General features: G+C 34.2%; 1 protein-coding gene across 1 annotated transcript; it reads right to left on the reverse strand.

The window, feature by feature from the left end:
* Window positions 1-7,774: 7,774 nt before the first annotated feature.
* Window positions 7,775-8,715, reverse strand: LOC129615639 (uncharacterized). Its single transcript, XM_055530953.1, has one exon. The coding sequence runs from the start codon at window positions 8,483-8,485 to the stop codon at window positions 7,775-7,777; it is 711 nt and encodes a 236-aa protein (XP_055386928.1). The 5' UTR covers window positions 8,486-8,715.
* Between the last annotated feature and the right edge of the window lie 5,327 nt (window positions 8,716-14,042).

Here is a 14,042-nt window from a genome sequence, read left to right on the forward strand (position 1 = left end):
TAAAGGTGGGGAAAATAAAGGTAGCCATTATGGATGAAATGGACAAAATTCCCGACTTACATCCCAGGTCTACTGCGTCGTCGCGAAGGGACGGATGCATATCCACCAAATGCAACAACAGGGACACCAGGGATTAGATTAACAGTGTCTGCACCAGGATTAAACCTTAGAGCGGCTGTAACATGGCTAGATAGCGACTACGTTCCCAGACAGCACATCTCCCAAGTAACAATTTTTATCTCATAAGACTCTTGTAGAGCCATATTAAGAACTCTTTAAGAATATTACTCTTATAATTTCAGTCTTGTAGAACACTAACAAACCCTAATAAGATCTTTATAAGAACAAAAAAGCGCAATTACTAGAGTTATTAATTCTTGTAATGAGAGTTTCGCTTCCATTAAAAGAGTTTTCAAAGCATATAACTCTCATACTAGTTTTGGTATACGAAAACTCTCACAAGCCATTAATAGCGTTACTAGAAAGAGAAAGCAATACATTGTATAATAATTATATCGGTCTTACTTCGGACTTTATAAAAAATATATCTATTCCGCTTTTAATAATTAGTTTTTTTAACAAAAATGAAACAAAATATACATATCTTTACGTATATGATATGTCATCAACAAATATTTGTATTCAAAAAACAAAAAAAAACAAAAAAAAAATTATAAGAGTGCTGGAGTGTGGTATGAGAGTTTTATGATAGTTTTGGTCAATTTTTTAGGGAATTACTCTTGAAAATTGTTACTTGGGCTGTGTCACCTATGTCCCAAAGGATGAAACAACCGTCGGTGTCTCCAGGGAGAAGTTCAATGAGAGGAGAGGAAAACAAAATCCCAGCTTGACGATGAACTGTATGGAGAGGGAAAAGAAAGGGGATGGTCAATTACCTTCTCCGTAGACGTTTTCTGTTTGGAGGATCTACGGAAAGCGGAGTTCCCTCCTTTGCTTAATTTCTCCCGAATAACCGTCAGGGTGAAAGCGAGAAAGTCACTGCAGTGCACTGGCATCAGGCAGGTTCTAAGGAACCGAGTAGACCAAGGCCTAGCACTTAGGTGACGAGCTCTTCAGGGGAATCAAAAATCACTCTACACATGCCTGGTCCGTCCACATCTTGAATATGCCTCACAAGTGTGGTCACCCTATTACGATATACAAATTAATAGGATTGAGTCTATTCAAAAAAAATTTTTTGAGGTTCGCACTGCGCCTTCTTCTGGGTAAAAGACGTGACGTCGCGGATTTGTTATTCATTTTTCAGCTTATGAAAACGGACTTTATCTCTCTTGACATTTTAAATAAAATTGTAATTAATTCCAACCTTAGGTCTCGTTCAGATGATCTTTTCATGGTTTCTTTTCATAAGACCAATTATGGGAAACATAAACCTGTGAGCAGAGTGCTGCGTTTATGCAACAAACACAAACACAGACTTGACTTTTCACTGAAAAAAAACACGATGAAAAAGCTTCTTTTTACTTATAGTTAAGTATAACCCTTTTCTTTATTTTAACAAATTTTTATTTTAGCTTTTCATCGTTTATATTCATATTTAATGGAGTATCATTACTATAATAAGTCTTATTTTGTATAATTTTTAAATTTAATTTTTAAGTCAAAAATTTGTTCTGTCTAAAAAATATGTATCTGTATATGCATTCTTTAATCTTAAGTTATTTAAAATGTTTGAGCTAAACATAAATAAATAAATAAATATTTGTTCTAAGAATTCCTGCTTGTGTCGGAATAACGGTGGATATCGAACTGGCCAGCGAAGCCATGGCGACGGCTGTCACTAGTTCCTATCATGGAAACTGCCCCTCCAAGCCAAGGCGGAGCAATAGAAGGTGCCCGTGGTGAAATGAGGTGTCGGGTTCGTGGGGGAAGTAGAAAAGCTCACTCGCGATATACAATATTTACGAAGAAATAAGTAAAACGGAAAGAAGCTCATCGAAGACATCCTGCAAGAGCATAGATAAGCTCGTCAGCAGTGCACGTCTTCACCCAAAAAGTATGCCGGCGGGCTGGGGCTGATCGAACGGCTTGATGGCTCCATGCCCGAAAACGAAAAGCATCCTGATTCGGAGACTCTACGGAATCATTCGAATGCCTCGTACGGACCTGTGTTTTCTTTCAAGCCCTTCAAATCTGTAGGTGATGTCGGGAATTTCCTGTGTTTGTGCAGAAAAGTTCGCAGTATATCGCTAGAGCGTTGTTGGTTTGTGCCATTTACGCATGCGGTTACATCCCCCAGGTATGAGGGGTGGCCAAGGTGACTTATATTCCGAAGGCAGGCAAATACCGAAGGCCACTTCCTCCTATCAGCCATACCTCTTTTTTATTGAAAGCAATGACGTACTTGAAACCAATCCCTTGTATGAGTATCAGTATGCCTATCAATCAGGAAAGGCTACTACGCTCGATCTGAAGGGTCTAGCGGGGGTCCTCGAGAACTCACTCGATGTGCGGAGGTGCCAGCTGGGTGCTTTCTTGACATTGAGGGTACTTTTAATGACACCCCATATCATGTCACCTACGAGTCGTTGCACAAACGTGGGGTTGATGCGACCACGGGCAGGTGGGTTAGTCTGATTTTACGGGATAGGTTCATTAAGTCCACCATAGCTGACGACGCACGTTTCATCTCCTTTGCAAAAGGGTATCCGCAGGGTGGCATTCTTTCGCTCCTTCTGTGGTGCATGGTAGTGGATATATAATCGCTGCATTCGGGGTCCGGGGCTCCGGAGAGGGTATTTGTGGCTACGACGGCGATGTGGCCATCGTCATGCGGGACAAATTTAAGAACACTATTGTGGTACAGATGCTTGGGTTAAATATAAATCCCAGCAAAAGCAATTTACATTCATCAAACAGAGAAGCAGGCCAACAAATTAGCGAGCCCAACTCCGTTTGGTGAACGTATTGGTTACTCTAGGGAGGTCAAGTACCTGGAGGTAATGCTATATATTCGCCTCTCCTGGAATACCCACATTGATAGAGTCATCTAGAGCTTTTTGTGTTTATAGAAATTTGAAAAAGCTTGCGGTTTCGGAAATATAAGGTGTCAAAAATTCAAATTTTACAAATTTCAAGAGGCGATAACTTGAGAAGGGGTGAAGATGGAAAAAAATTCTTCTAACGAAATAAACTATTGATTAATGTCTAAAACCCCCTTAAATTTCAAGCTTCTACAGGCTGGGGTCTAGAAGAAAAACTACATCAAAAATTTGGAAATAAAGGACTTTAGACAACGGTAAATTTGAACGGCCATTTTGTTTTTCTAAAATTTAAATATATTATAACGCGCTAGGGGAAGCAAGCCGCTGCATTTATGGTTTCATTGCAACAAATAGTTATGTAAGACCATTTTAAGGGTTTTGGGGGGTATAACTTCTAGAGGTGGGGAGATAGGTAAAAATTTTGTTCTACGGAAATAAGTTTCTAGTAAAGATCTATGTACGTATTAAATTTCAGCTTTCTATCTTCAAGGGTGCAGAAGTTTTGTAAACAAAAAAAGTGTCCACGGACGGACGGACGGACTAACGGACGGGCGGACGGACGGACAGAGTGAAACTAACAAGCACTTTTTTTCAAAAAATTTTTGGAAAAGTGCTAAAAATGGCATTTTTAGGATTTTCGGGGGGAAAACTTCTAGAGGGGGGCGTTAGGTGAAAGTTTTCTTCTACGATGTAGAAGTTTTAAAAACATGTCCACGGACGGATGCACGGAGTGAAACTAATGATTTTTTTTTCAAAAATTTTTATTAAAAGTGCCAAAAATGATTAAATCGCTAAAAAGAAGTTACATTTAAAATAAGAAGTTTACATTTAAAATATATGTACATAAAATATGAACATTTAACCTAATTAGATTGAAAGAATTGGAACAATGGTTTTTACTAGACAAATAATTCTTCATGAAATTCGTAATCACTTGAAACAGTTTTCTGTTGTATAAACATTTAAACATATATTCTCGCTAGCCGTAAGATTCTGGGTTGATTTTCATAAGGGCCTTTGTTCCTTCATACAATAATCCAAGAAAAAGCAAATATCACAAAACTTTCAAAGATTGTTTTTTTATTTCTGCCAAGGACTGTTGCTGACTTTATGGAAACAATTCGAATCACGGTTAGTTGCTATGCCACTCAAGAAGATTATTTTAAATACTTCAAAAACTAATAAACCTAATGAAAGTCATTTGTTAAATGACAGTTCAGGTATGTCTCAGAAGTTTCCATGAAATAGCTTAGCAGTTTTGGATAAATGCCTAAGGACTAGTTTCAAATATTTGAAGTCATAAAGCTTTTTAAGTTGTATGAAGGGTTGCAGCTAATTGTCCAATTGCAGTTCAGATACATTTTACAAGTTTTAGTGGTATGTCTTAGTATTTCCGGGTAGCCGGGTAGCACCAGAAAATTCGGTAGGAATTCGGTAAAGGTTGGGGTGACACCAGGAAATTCGGTAAAGAACTGCCAACTTATAATTTATACATGTCAAAAATTTTCTTCAGCTAGTTCATTAGGATTTGATTTTGTAATCAGATTGTCAAGATATATTTACAATTCATATCTGTATAGGCTGGCTGAAACATTTTTATTTGTTTTTAAAAGATTCGAACATTAAAGTACGGTAATGCTCAAGCGCTTGCAAAAACATGTTTTAACGATGGCTATGTATGTTTTAAATTTCCGTTTGGAAGGCGTTAACTGACGTGTAACAGTCAACTATACCTGTTGTTGATAAAAAAATACTTCAATCACATATAAGTGTGGACAATAAACTCAAGTAGTTGATGACGAATCGTAAACGAAACTATTTAAGACTATTCCAAAAAAAAAAATTTCAATTCTCAGTGATTTTTTTGAACAATTTTCTTGATGTTGATTTTAATGAAAATTTTGATTTTCCTTAACACTTCTGTCAAAAAAAAATTTATAAATAAATATAGAGAAAAATATAACAACAAAGTTTCATAGTGATGAACGGCTTTTGAAAAAAGTAATCAAGGCAGCATTATAGTTATTATATAGCAAATTAGAAAGAAACTGTAAACAATTTAGTTTAAATTTATTTTTATAAATTTAAAGTTAAATTAGTAAAATTTAACCTACACTTTTAAAAAATTAGTTGATATTTACTTAACCAGAAAATTTTTAGAACTTGTAAATTTCTGCATGAAACTATTAATTCACAAATCTAATAATATGTCATCTCTATTATGTTGGGACAGGATAGGTTAGCGAAGCGGAGATTTATTTTTCTTTTTTAAAATTTTTTTTTGCATAACCTGAAGCCTTTTAATGAAAGTGTTGACGCATTTGCCCTAAACAGGTGCGCCGCACAAAATCATTGACTGAAAAACTACCTTAAATATAATTAGCTTTTTTTCTTCATTTACCTACATTTTCAATTTATAAAACGATACATGGTCCGTATTATAAAATTGGGTTTGTCAATTATATAAATGAACATGAGCGTAGAAAATTAATTTTAAATCAATACGACACACAAATATTTAAGTTGTCAAAACTTCTTATTTTATTGGTATGCAGTATATTTTTATTTCTCGTGTTAATATTGTGAATATTTTTCCTCTGCGTTACCTCAGATATTGTATTGATGTTATCATTAGCAGTATCATGTATATGGAGAACTAATTTTAAGTCAATAAAATATTAATAAGTACGAAACAATTTTGTCTGTGTATGAACTCAGTTCTTTCCCTCCAATTAATATTTATATTAATAATTAAATAAATTTTTGATTGCTCTATTTTGAACTATTTGCATAATATCCATAATTTAATGCCGTAACTGAGATGGCTGTTGAATAAAGCATAATATACTGATCTCTTCACATTATCAGGTAATTAATTTGAAACTTTATAAAATACTCCTGCAATCGATGATAATTTTTTTTTTAATTCATCTTTTTGTATATTCCATTTCAAATTGTCGTCAATCCACAGGCCCAGATACTTGTATTTCGGAACTTTTTCTAATGTGATATTAGATAAATTTATGTTTAACGCAAGTGTATTTTTGCGAATCAACATAAATTTACTTTTATTAGCATTAATAGTGAGCTTATGAAGTCGAATCCATTCTTCAATCTTCTTAATCTCCTTACTTATTTTAATTTGCAGTAATTCATAGTTAACATCCTCAAAAACTAAGCATATATCATCAGCGAATAGGGACATTTCAGCTTCTATATTACACTTATGCAGGTTTTCTATGTAAATTAAGAACAAAAGTGGTTCAAGCATGCTACCCTGATGAATGTTAATTTCACTGCTTTTCTTGTCATTGATTTGAACAAACTGTGAACTCAGGTAGGATTGAAACCATGTATACGCTAATCCTCTAATACCCAGACTGTACAATTGTTTTAATAATATTGAATGATCAACAGAATCAAAAGCCTTTGATAAGTCTATAAATATTAAAGACACCATCTTTTTGCTTTCTTTGAGGTTTTGAACACAAGAAACCATATCAATAATAACAGTTTCAGTGCTAGACCTTGTTCTAAAACCATATTGTCTGTTGCTAAGTGCCCTGTTCTTCACTACAAGTGATAGTACTTGCTGCTAAACTAATTTTTCAACTATTTTGGCCAAGATGAGTTCAAGACATATTGGCCTGTAATTATTGAAATTGGTTTTATCTTCAATTTTTGCACGTTTCCAAATATTTTTTGAAGAAAAGTGCTTATTAGTTTTCCGTCCTCTGTCCGTCCGTCCGCCCGTGGACACTTTTTTGTTTACAAAACTTCTACACTTTTGAAGATAGAAAGCTGAAATTTAATACGTACATAGATCTTTACTAGAAATTTATTTCCGTAGAACAAAATTTTTACCTATCTCTCCCCTCTAGAAGTTATACCCCTCAAAACCCTAAAAGCCTTTTTTAATTATTTGTTGCAATGAAACCATAAGCATTTTTGAAATTTTGCAAACGCATAAATGCAGCGGCTTGCTTCCCTTAGCGCGATATACTATAGTTAAATTTTAGAAAAATAAAATGACCGTTCAAATTAACCGTTATCTAAAGTCCTTTTTTTTTCAAATTTTTGATGTCGTTTTTCTTCTAGACCCCAGCCTGCAGAAGCTTGAAATTTAAGGGGGTTTTAGACATTAATCAATATTTCATTTCGTTAGAAGAAAATTTTTTTTCCATCTCCACCCCCTCTCAAGTTATCGCCTCTTGAAATTTGTAAAATTTGAATTTTTGACACCTTATATTTCCGAAAGCGCAAGCTTTTTCAAATTTCTGTAAACGCAAAAAGCTAACGGTAAATTCCATGACATTAAAAAATATAATTATTTTTCTTAACTGACGCAATGGAACCTTATAATCGAGCATTATGTTAACCCCATTTTATATTAAATTTTGCTTTATTTCAAAGACTGCATAAATCGTTCATTCTAAATAGAGTGATTTTCCAGTTTTCGGACGAATAACTTTTTTTTGACTTTGGAAGGTTGTCACTCTGCCAAAATAAGATGTGCGGTTGTAAAATCACATTTTTCTTAAACTTTACCAAATTTACTATGTAAAAAAGCTCAGGTTGATGACATTTTTGTGAATGGTATATAAAATATTTAGGTTTAAAAAAAAAGTGTCAAATTTTCCAGTTTCCAGACATAAAATTCTATTATTCGGACAGGAAAATTTTAGTTTCCGGACAACAAGAATTTCTCTTAGGTTTTTAATAATATAAGTAAAAAATTGTGTTTATAGAAAGCACATATTTTTCGAGAATTAACTCGAGTTTATTCTTTGAGCTGTGCAAACGAAAAGCACTGTCAAAGTTTCCTTTTCGTTCCCCATTTGTATTTGGTATACATTTATATATGATTTGGGAGCAATGACTTTGCCTGTTTTTGGGCACAAACTGAAGCTCGTTTCATCACCATTTATGATCCACCTAGGGTCATTTAGTAAAGTAGTTTGACTTATACTCTCAAGAAAAATTGAAAGATCTTGAAACCATTTTTTGATATACTCCTCTGTAACAACAGCACGACCCTTGGTGATATTTTCTGCTTCCTTCAACGATAACCCTGGATTTCGTCTGAAAAAACCACGAAGCCATGTTCTACCAGGACGTCCATTTTTGAATGGATTTGCTCGTCCAATGTGCTTCAAAATTTGTTCCACTGTATTAAGCAAATCATCAACTTTAAGTGGGAATCCACATTTGCTTAGTTTTCCACACCATTCAGCTATTTGTAATTCTTCGTCTTTAGTGAGAACAGGATCTGGACCTCTAGTTGTGGGACCTTCTGGGGTTTTGCCCTTCAATTTGTCATGCAGTGTTGAGCGGGGTATCCCATATTTTTCTGCTGCGGCTCTAATACTTATTTTATTATTTCGGATATCTTCTAATGCAGCTCCTGTTTTATTTCCGGTATCTTTCGCACAATTCGATTGACTATTTGTTGAATTTTGATTAATTTTGTCCCCGTTCATTTTGCTGAAGAAGTTGAAAACGAATTGGTAAGACGGCGAAAAAATTTAATGTAGATAGGTTTCTTTAGCATAGTAAAAAGAGGTTGTCCGGAAAATAAACAGTGCTATGTTACATATATACTAATTTTCGGACAAGTAGCCATATTTGTTTTTTTCGCGTCCGAAAACTGAATTTTTACGAATTTAAAGGCTAAAAATTTGAAAGTAACTTTAAAATATGCAAATTTAAGTTATCATGCATAAAGATTTGTCAAATTGTAAATTTCGTAATTTTTCAGTCTTCGGACAATCGTGTCCGGGAACTAAAATTCATGTAATTTTTTAGTTTTAGAAAGCGGACTATTAATAATAAAAATAATATTTAACATTTTAAAAAAAAACAAACCTTTTAAAAGTTAATTGAATGTTTTTCCAACACAAATATATAATAATATCACACAATTTTATAAAAAATAACTTAAAAACTTACTTTTTCCGTCAACTTGTTTGTTATTTTTTTTTAGAAAATTTGCACTTTTATCACTTATTACTCAACCTTCTCACTTTCAAGACAACTTTCAGACTAATAATGTACAGTTTATTAAAATATTATTTTACAAAATGGCGGAAAATAATGAGACGAAACAAAAATGTTAATGGATTTTTGGTGTAGCTTTTGAAATTTTCTTATTATTTAAAAAAAACCACTAAAGTGTCCGAAAACCGGTGAGTGTCCGGAAACTAGAAAATTACCCTATATGCAATCCTAGAAATATTTTGTATATGAATGAAAATAATTTTAATAGTGTGATAGGTATACATAGACTGTAATTAAATGCAGAATTTTCACTTGTTGAAGGGAAAAGTGCTAAAATACAAACCATTGGTTTGGCCTAACTTTATTGTAAATTGGATCACTTTTCCAACCTTAAGAAAGACTGGAATAACGCCTTCAGATATAGATTTATTAATTATAGTTGAGATTGGCGCATACAATTCCTCCTTACAAATTTTAAACATATGAGCCGACATGCCGAATGCGTCGATGTATTTTGAGTTATTCAAATTCTTAATTATACAACCAGTTTGACGTTTATTGACAAATTCTAATTGAATGCAATCTTTAACAATAATTGACGCATAAAACACTTGATGGTCGAACTTTTGTGCTAGGTTTTCCGCAGTTTTTACAAAATGTTCGTTTGGATGACATAATTTTGGTTGAATGTCTTTGTCTGAAACACCTTGTAGAAAGCCGAAATCCTTATCTGTTTTTTTTTTTTATTATAGATTATTTCATTTATGCAACTTCAAGTTTGAGACGCATTATTTCACATTCACCAAATTTTCTAGTATAATAAGCCCTTTTTTTTAACTTCTTTAATTTGGTCACCTCATTACTATAAAATTTATATTGATGTGTCAAATTTATATTAGTACAGCCTCTTCTCCATTTTGCGAACCAATAATGTTTTGTTTTTACTACTGATAAAAATTCCTTATCTACCCATACTTTATCAGCTTTTTAATTTTTATACGGTACAACAAATTTAGATGCTTTATTGATTTTGATTTGCATTTTTGTTATAAAATCTGCAACAATTTCTTTTTAATAGAAACAATTTTTAATAGAATTTAGAATAATCGGCTCATTTTTTAGTATAGTTTGCAATTTCGAGTAGGTTGCAATTTTGTAGTTTTATATTTAGACGGTTCACTGTGATCATATGTAATACTTTCTTTTATTTTAAAAACTTCAAAAGGTATAACATTATGGTCAAAAAGATCAATATTTACATGAGATAATTTTAGTTTTTGATTTAAATTATTCGTAAAGCAGTGATCAATCAATGTATTAAAAATATTTCGTGTTGCTAAATGCTTATTACAATTATAAAAAAAAAGCATTAACATAAAATTATTGTAATTAGTTACTTTCTGTGAATTATCCAATAAATTTAAATTAAAATCGCCAAAAAGAGAACATCTTGAGAAACTATGAAATAGTACAGACAAAATTAATTTACCGTGCTATGCTACAACACATTCGACAGAAAATTAGAGGGCCAGCAGATTCAGCGCTCATTTCTCATAATATCTTTGACAATAGCTGATACGACATTGTGGCATGTTTATCATTACATTACGCAGATAAACGTAACTTAAGAACTTTGGAACACCAAATATCCAAAAAACAACAAGACTATCGATGAGTTCTATCCCGAAGCAAATCATCAGCTGTTGCTCATTGTTAACAAAATTAAAACAGAATACTACGGCCACAAATCCGTCACTGTATTGAGCGAGACACATCGCAACCGAACTCTCGATGTGTTCGTCAGAGGCCAACGACCACAAAGCGACCTTAGCCTATTCATCTTGCTTGGAGATCCAAAACTTAAATTACCGGAATATACAAATACATCCCAAACATTCCAACAACGTAATTGTTTCTCCTGTAAATCAGCTATCAAAAAATAAACCAATATTTAAAACTCAATAAAGATTAACTCAATAAACTACCAATATAAGCATAATACGTTTAGAAGCAATGGGTATTCACCGAATAGGTTTTCACAAAACCAAACCAAACTGAACGATAATAGCTCCCATCCAGGCAACTGGCTCATCCCAAGCCAATGGATGTAGACAGGTCAATTTTTTTTTCCTTTTCTACTTCCTTTGGGAGCATAGGGCATCTACAAGGCCTCGCCATCTGACTCTGTTCTGCGCCATTTCTTTTATTTCGTACAATGTGTCTTTTTCGGCTGATCTGCACCATGTTTCTTTGGGTCTGCCTACTCTCCTTTTACCCTGCGGATTATATTCAAGGGCCCTTCGCGGAATGCTACTGACTGGCTTCCTAAATGTGTGGCCTATCCAGCCCCACTTTCTTCTGCTGATCTGGGCGTATACTGGTTCCTGCCCTGTTAGTTCCCAGAGATCTTTATTGCTTATAGTTCCCGGCTCTTCCTCACTAACCATGTTTCGCTGCCGTACAGGAGCACCGATTTGACGCACGCGTCAAAGATTCTTATTTTTGTGCTCCTTGCTAACTGACGCTGCGTCTGAACCGCCAACAGTTTTCCGAAAGCCCCCCTAGCAAGCCTTAATCTGTTCTCTATATCTTCTTCAGCACGCCCCTCTGTGGTAACTATACTACCCAGGTAGCAGAACTCGGAGGCATCCTCTATGTTGTTGTTATTTATATGCAGAGGGATCGTTGTTCCTTCATTAATTCTAAACCAGTCTTGCTTGTGTTTATACGAAAAACTTCTTCCGCACCATTTTGCTCCAGACTTCTTATTTTTTCCTGCATTTCGTTGTGTGTGTGTGAGACAGGTCAATAATGTCAAAAAATATTAACTACAACAACAGGGCAGCGTTTGAACATCAAAATCTGCACAATCTGCAACCGGAAGAAGAGCAACAAGAATACGAAGATTACATTCAAAATTGCGAAGACTTCGATGAATTGAAAGATCAAGGAGAAGAATACGAAGAGCAACAATTAAATTTTACAACAGCAGCCTCTATGGCAGCTTACCGTAGCTAGAATATAAAACCAGAGACCAAAAAATACTCAAATTCCTCACACAGGTGCTAACAAAAATTTTGTCAAAGCCAAACTAGCATCGAACGAATTTCCTGTTCAAAAACCATTCGCAATAGAATCAGCGTGAGGAGACATCCAAATAAGTACTAAAATTAGAGTTAAATTAGAGTTAGAGTTAAATTTTTCGAATGTATTGGCAATAATACAAACACCGAATTTTTCGTCCCAGCAGTATTGAAAAGCTTCGAAAGAATCATCGGGGATGATGCATTTAAAGAAGTAGAAGTAACGATCGACCGAAAAAATCACTTACTCACGATCTATCCAAACATAAAAATTTCTATAATTTGGTATAATATTTTTGATTGTGGTATAATATTTCGATTTGCAAATCGTATGGTTACTAGATAAATTACGCAACTATCTTTACGGAGGGAAAAAATTAAGATCCTCACGGACCACCAGCCATTAACGTTCATACTAAGTAACCGAAATAACAACGCTAAACTAAAACGTTGGAGAATACAATTATGAAATAGTTTACAAGCCTTGCGCTAACAGACAAAAAGAGACGTTAACATCTTAAGAAATGAAAACACAAAAAGTTCCTTAACGAACACTGGAGATGAAAACAACGAACCCCAGGACTTTTCATCGACGGATACGGCTCAAAGTGCCGAATTGCTCGGATCTGTTACCTCATTGCGAAGGGCTTTTAAACGCATTCAGAAATAAAGTAATAATTAACGTAGGAAATGGAATCGTTGTTCATGGAGAACCACATCCGAATTTCAACAGACATTTTGTAAGCTTCTCAACAATCACCAAACCCGAACTGATTAGGACATTGAAGGAAAAATTATCAACATTGCCCAGTCTTACAAAGTAAGGATTACTGAAAGAATTGTAGAGGATATTGGTCTAGAAGAAAACAAGTTAAAAAAATCGAAGATGCACATAAAGGTGTCCACCGTAATTGTAAGGAACAGAAGGAACAAAAACCGGAAAAATACTATTTTCCTAGCATGGAAAATTTAGTAAAAAAATACACTGACAAGTGTGAAGTCTGCCACACTAACAAATACGATCGACACCCGAACAAACCTCAACTCAAAGAGACACCCATTTCAACACATCCAGCAGAAATTGTACACACTGATTTAATACAAATCAAAGGAGAAAAGTTTATCACCTGTATTAACAAATTTTCAAAGTTTGTTAAATTTTTGAAAATCAAAGACAGGTTTGCAATACATCTGAAAGAAAAACTGACAAAGATCGTCCACTACTTTACAGTACCAAAAATGATAGTTGTGGACAACGAACCAAATTTTATCAGTCCAGTCATCAAAGACTATCTAAGAACCTTGTGAATCGAATAGAGAATATACTTGAGTCCAATTCAAAAAAATGAAGTAAATGGGCCATAGAAAGAGTACACCCAACCATCGAGGAAATGGCAAGGTGTTTGAAATAAGAATACATAGAACGATGGTTGAAAGAAATTATAAACATGGCAGTCGACAGATATAACAACCCAATACCTAGCGTCACTAAAAACCAACCGATATCTTTTTTGGAAGAACACAACGTGTCAACTATCAAAACCTACACGACTTCGAAAGAAAAGTACATGAGGATATTATAGCCAAAATTCAAACAAAACAAAAAAAGAAAATACACAGGGAAACGAGTAAAAGACAAACGCCCAAAGGATATTATCCTGGAGAAATTATTTACGTAGCCAATAAATAAACTAAAGATAAAAACAAACCAGTATTTAAAAAGTAGCAAGTTGCAAGAAATAATAGGGTTACCATCACCACCGAATCGGGGAAAATAATTCACAAAACTCACATAAAAAATTCACCCGACACCACCTAACCAAATTTTTTTCTTCTCAGCTTTTCACTATGGTTATAGGTACCAACAAAAGCCCCGCAAATTTATAAATACCAATCACCGATAGCAACCATAAAGGAAGGAATAGCAAAAATTCTAGAAGGAAGCTACAAACTGAAT

Source organism: Condylostylus longicornis, unplaced genomic scaffold, assembly GCF_029603195.1.
Source record: "Condylostylus longicornis isolate FDR11 unplaced genomic scaffold, ASM2960319v2 ptg000140l, whole genome shotgun sequence".
Taxonomy (NCBI): domain Eukaryota; kingdom Metazoa; phylum Arthropoda; class Insecta; order Diptera; family Dolichopodidae; genus Condylostylus; species Condylostylus longicornis.

What these genes read in the sequence shown, in the direction of transcription:
- LOC129615639 (XM_055530953.1), bottom strand. Translation starts at nt 8,485, where the DNA reads ATGAACGGGGACAAAATTAATCAAAATTCAACAAATAGTCAATCGAAT.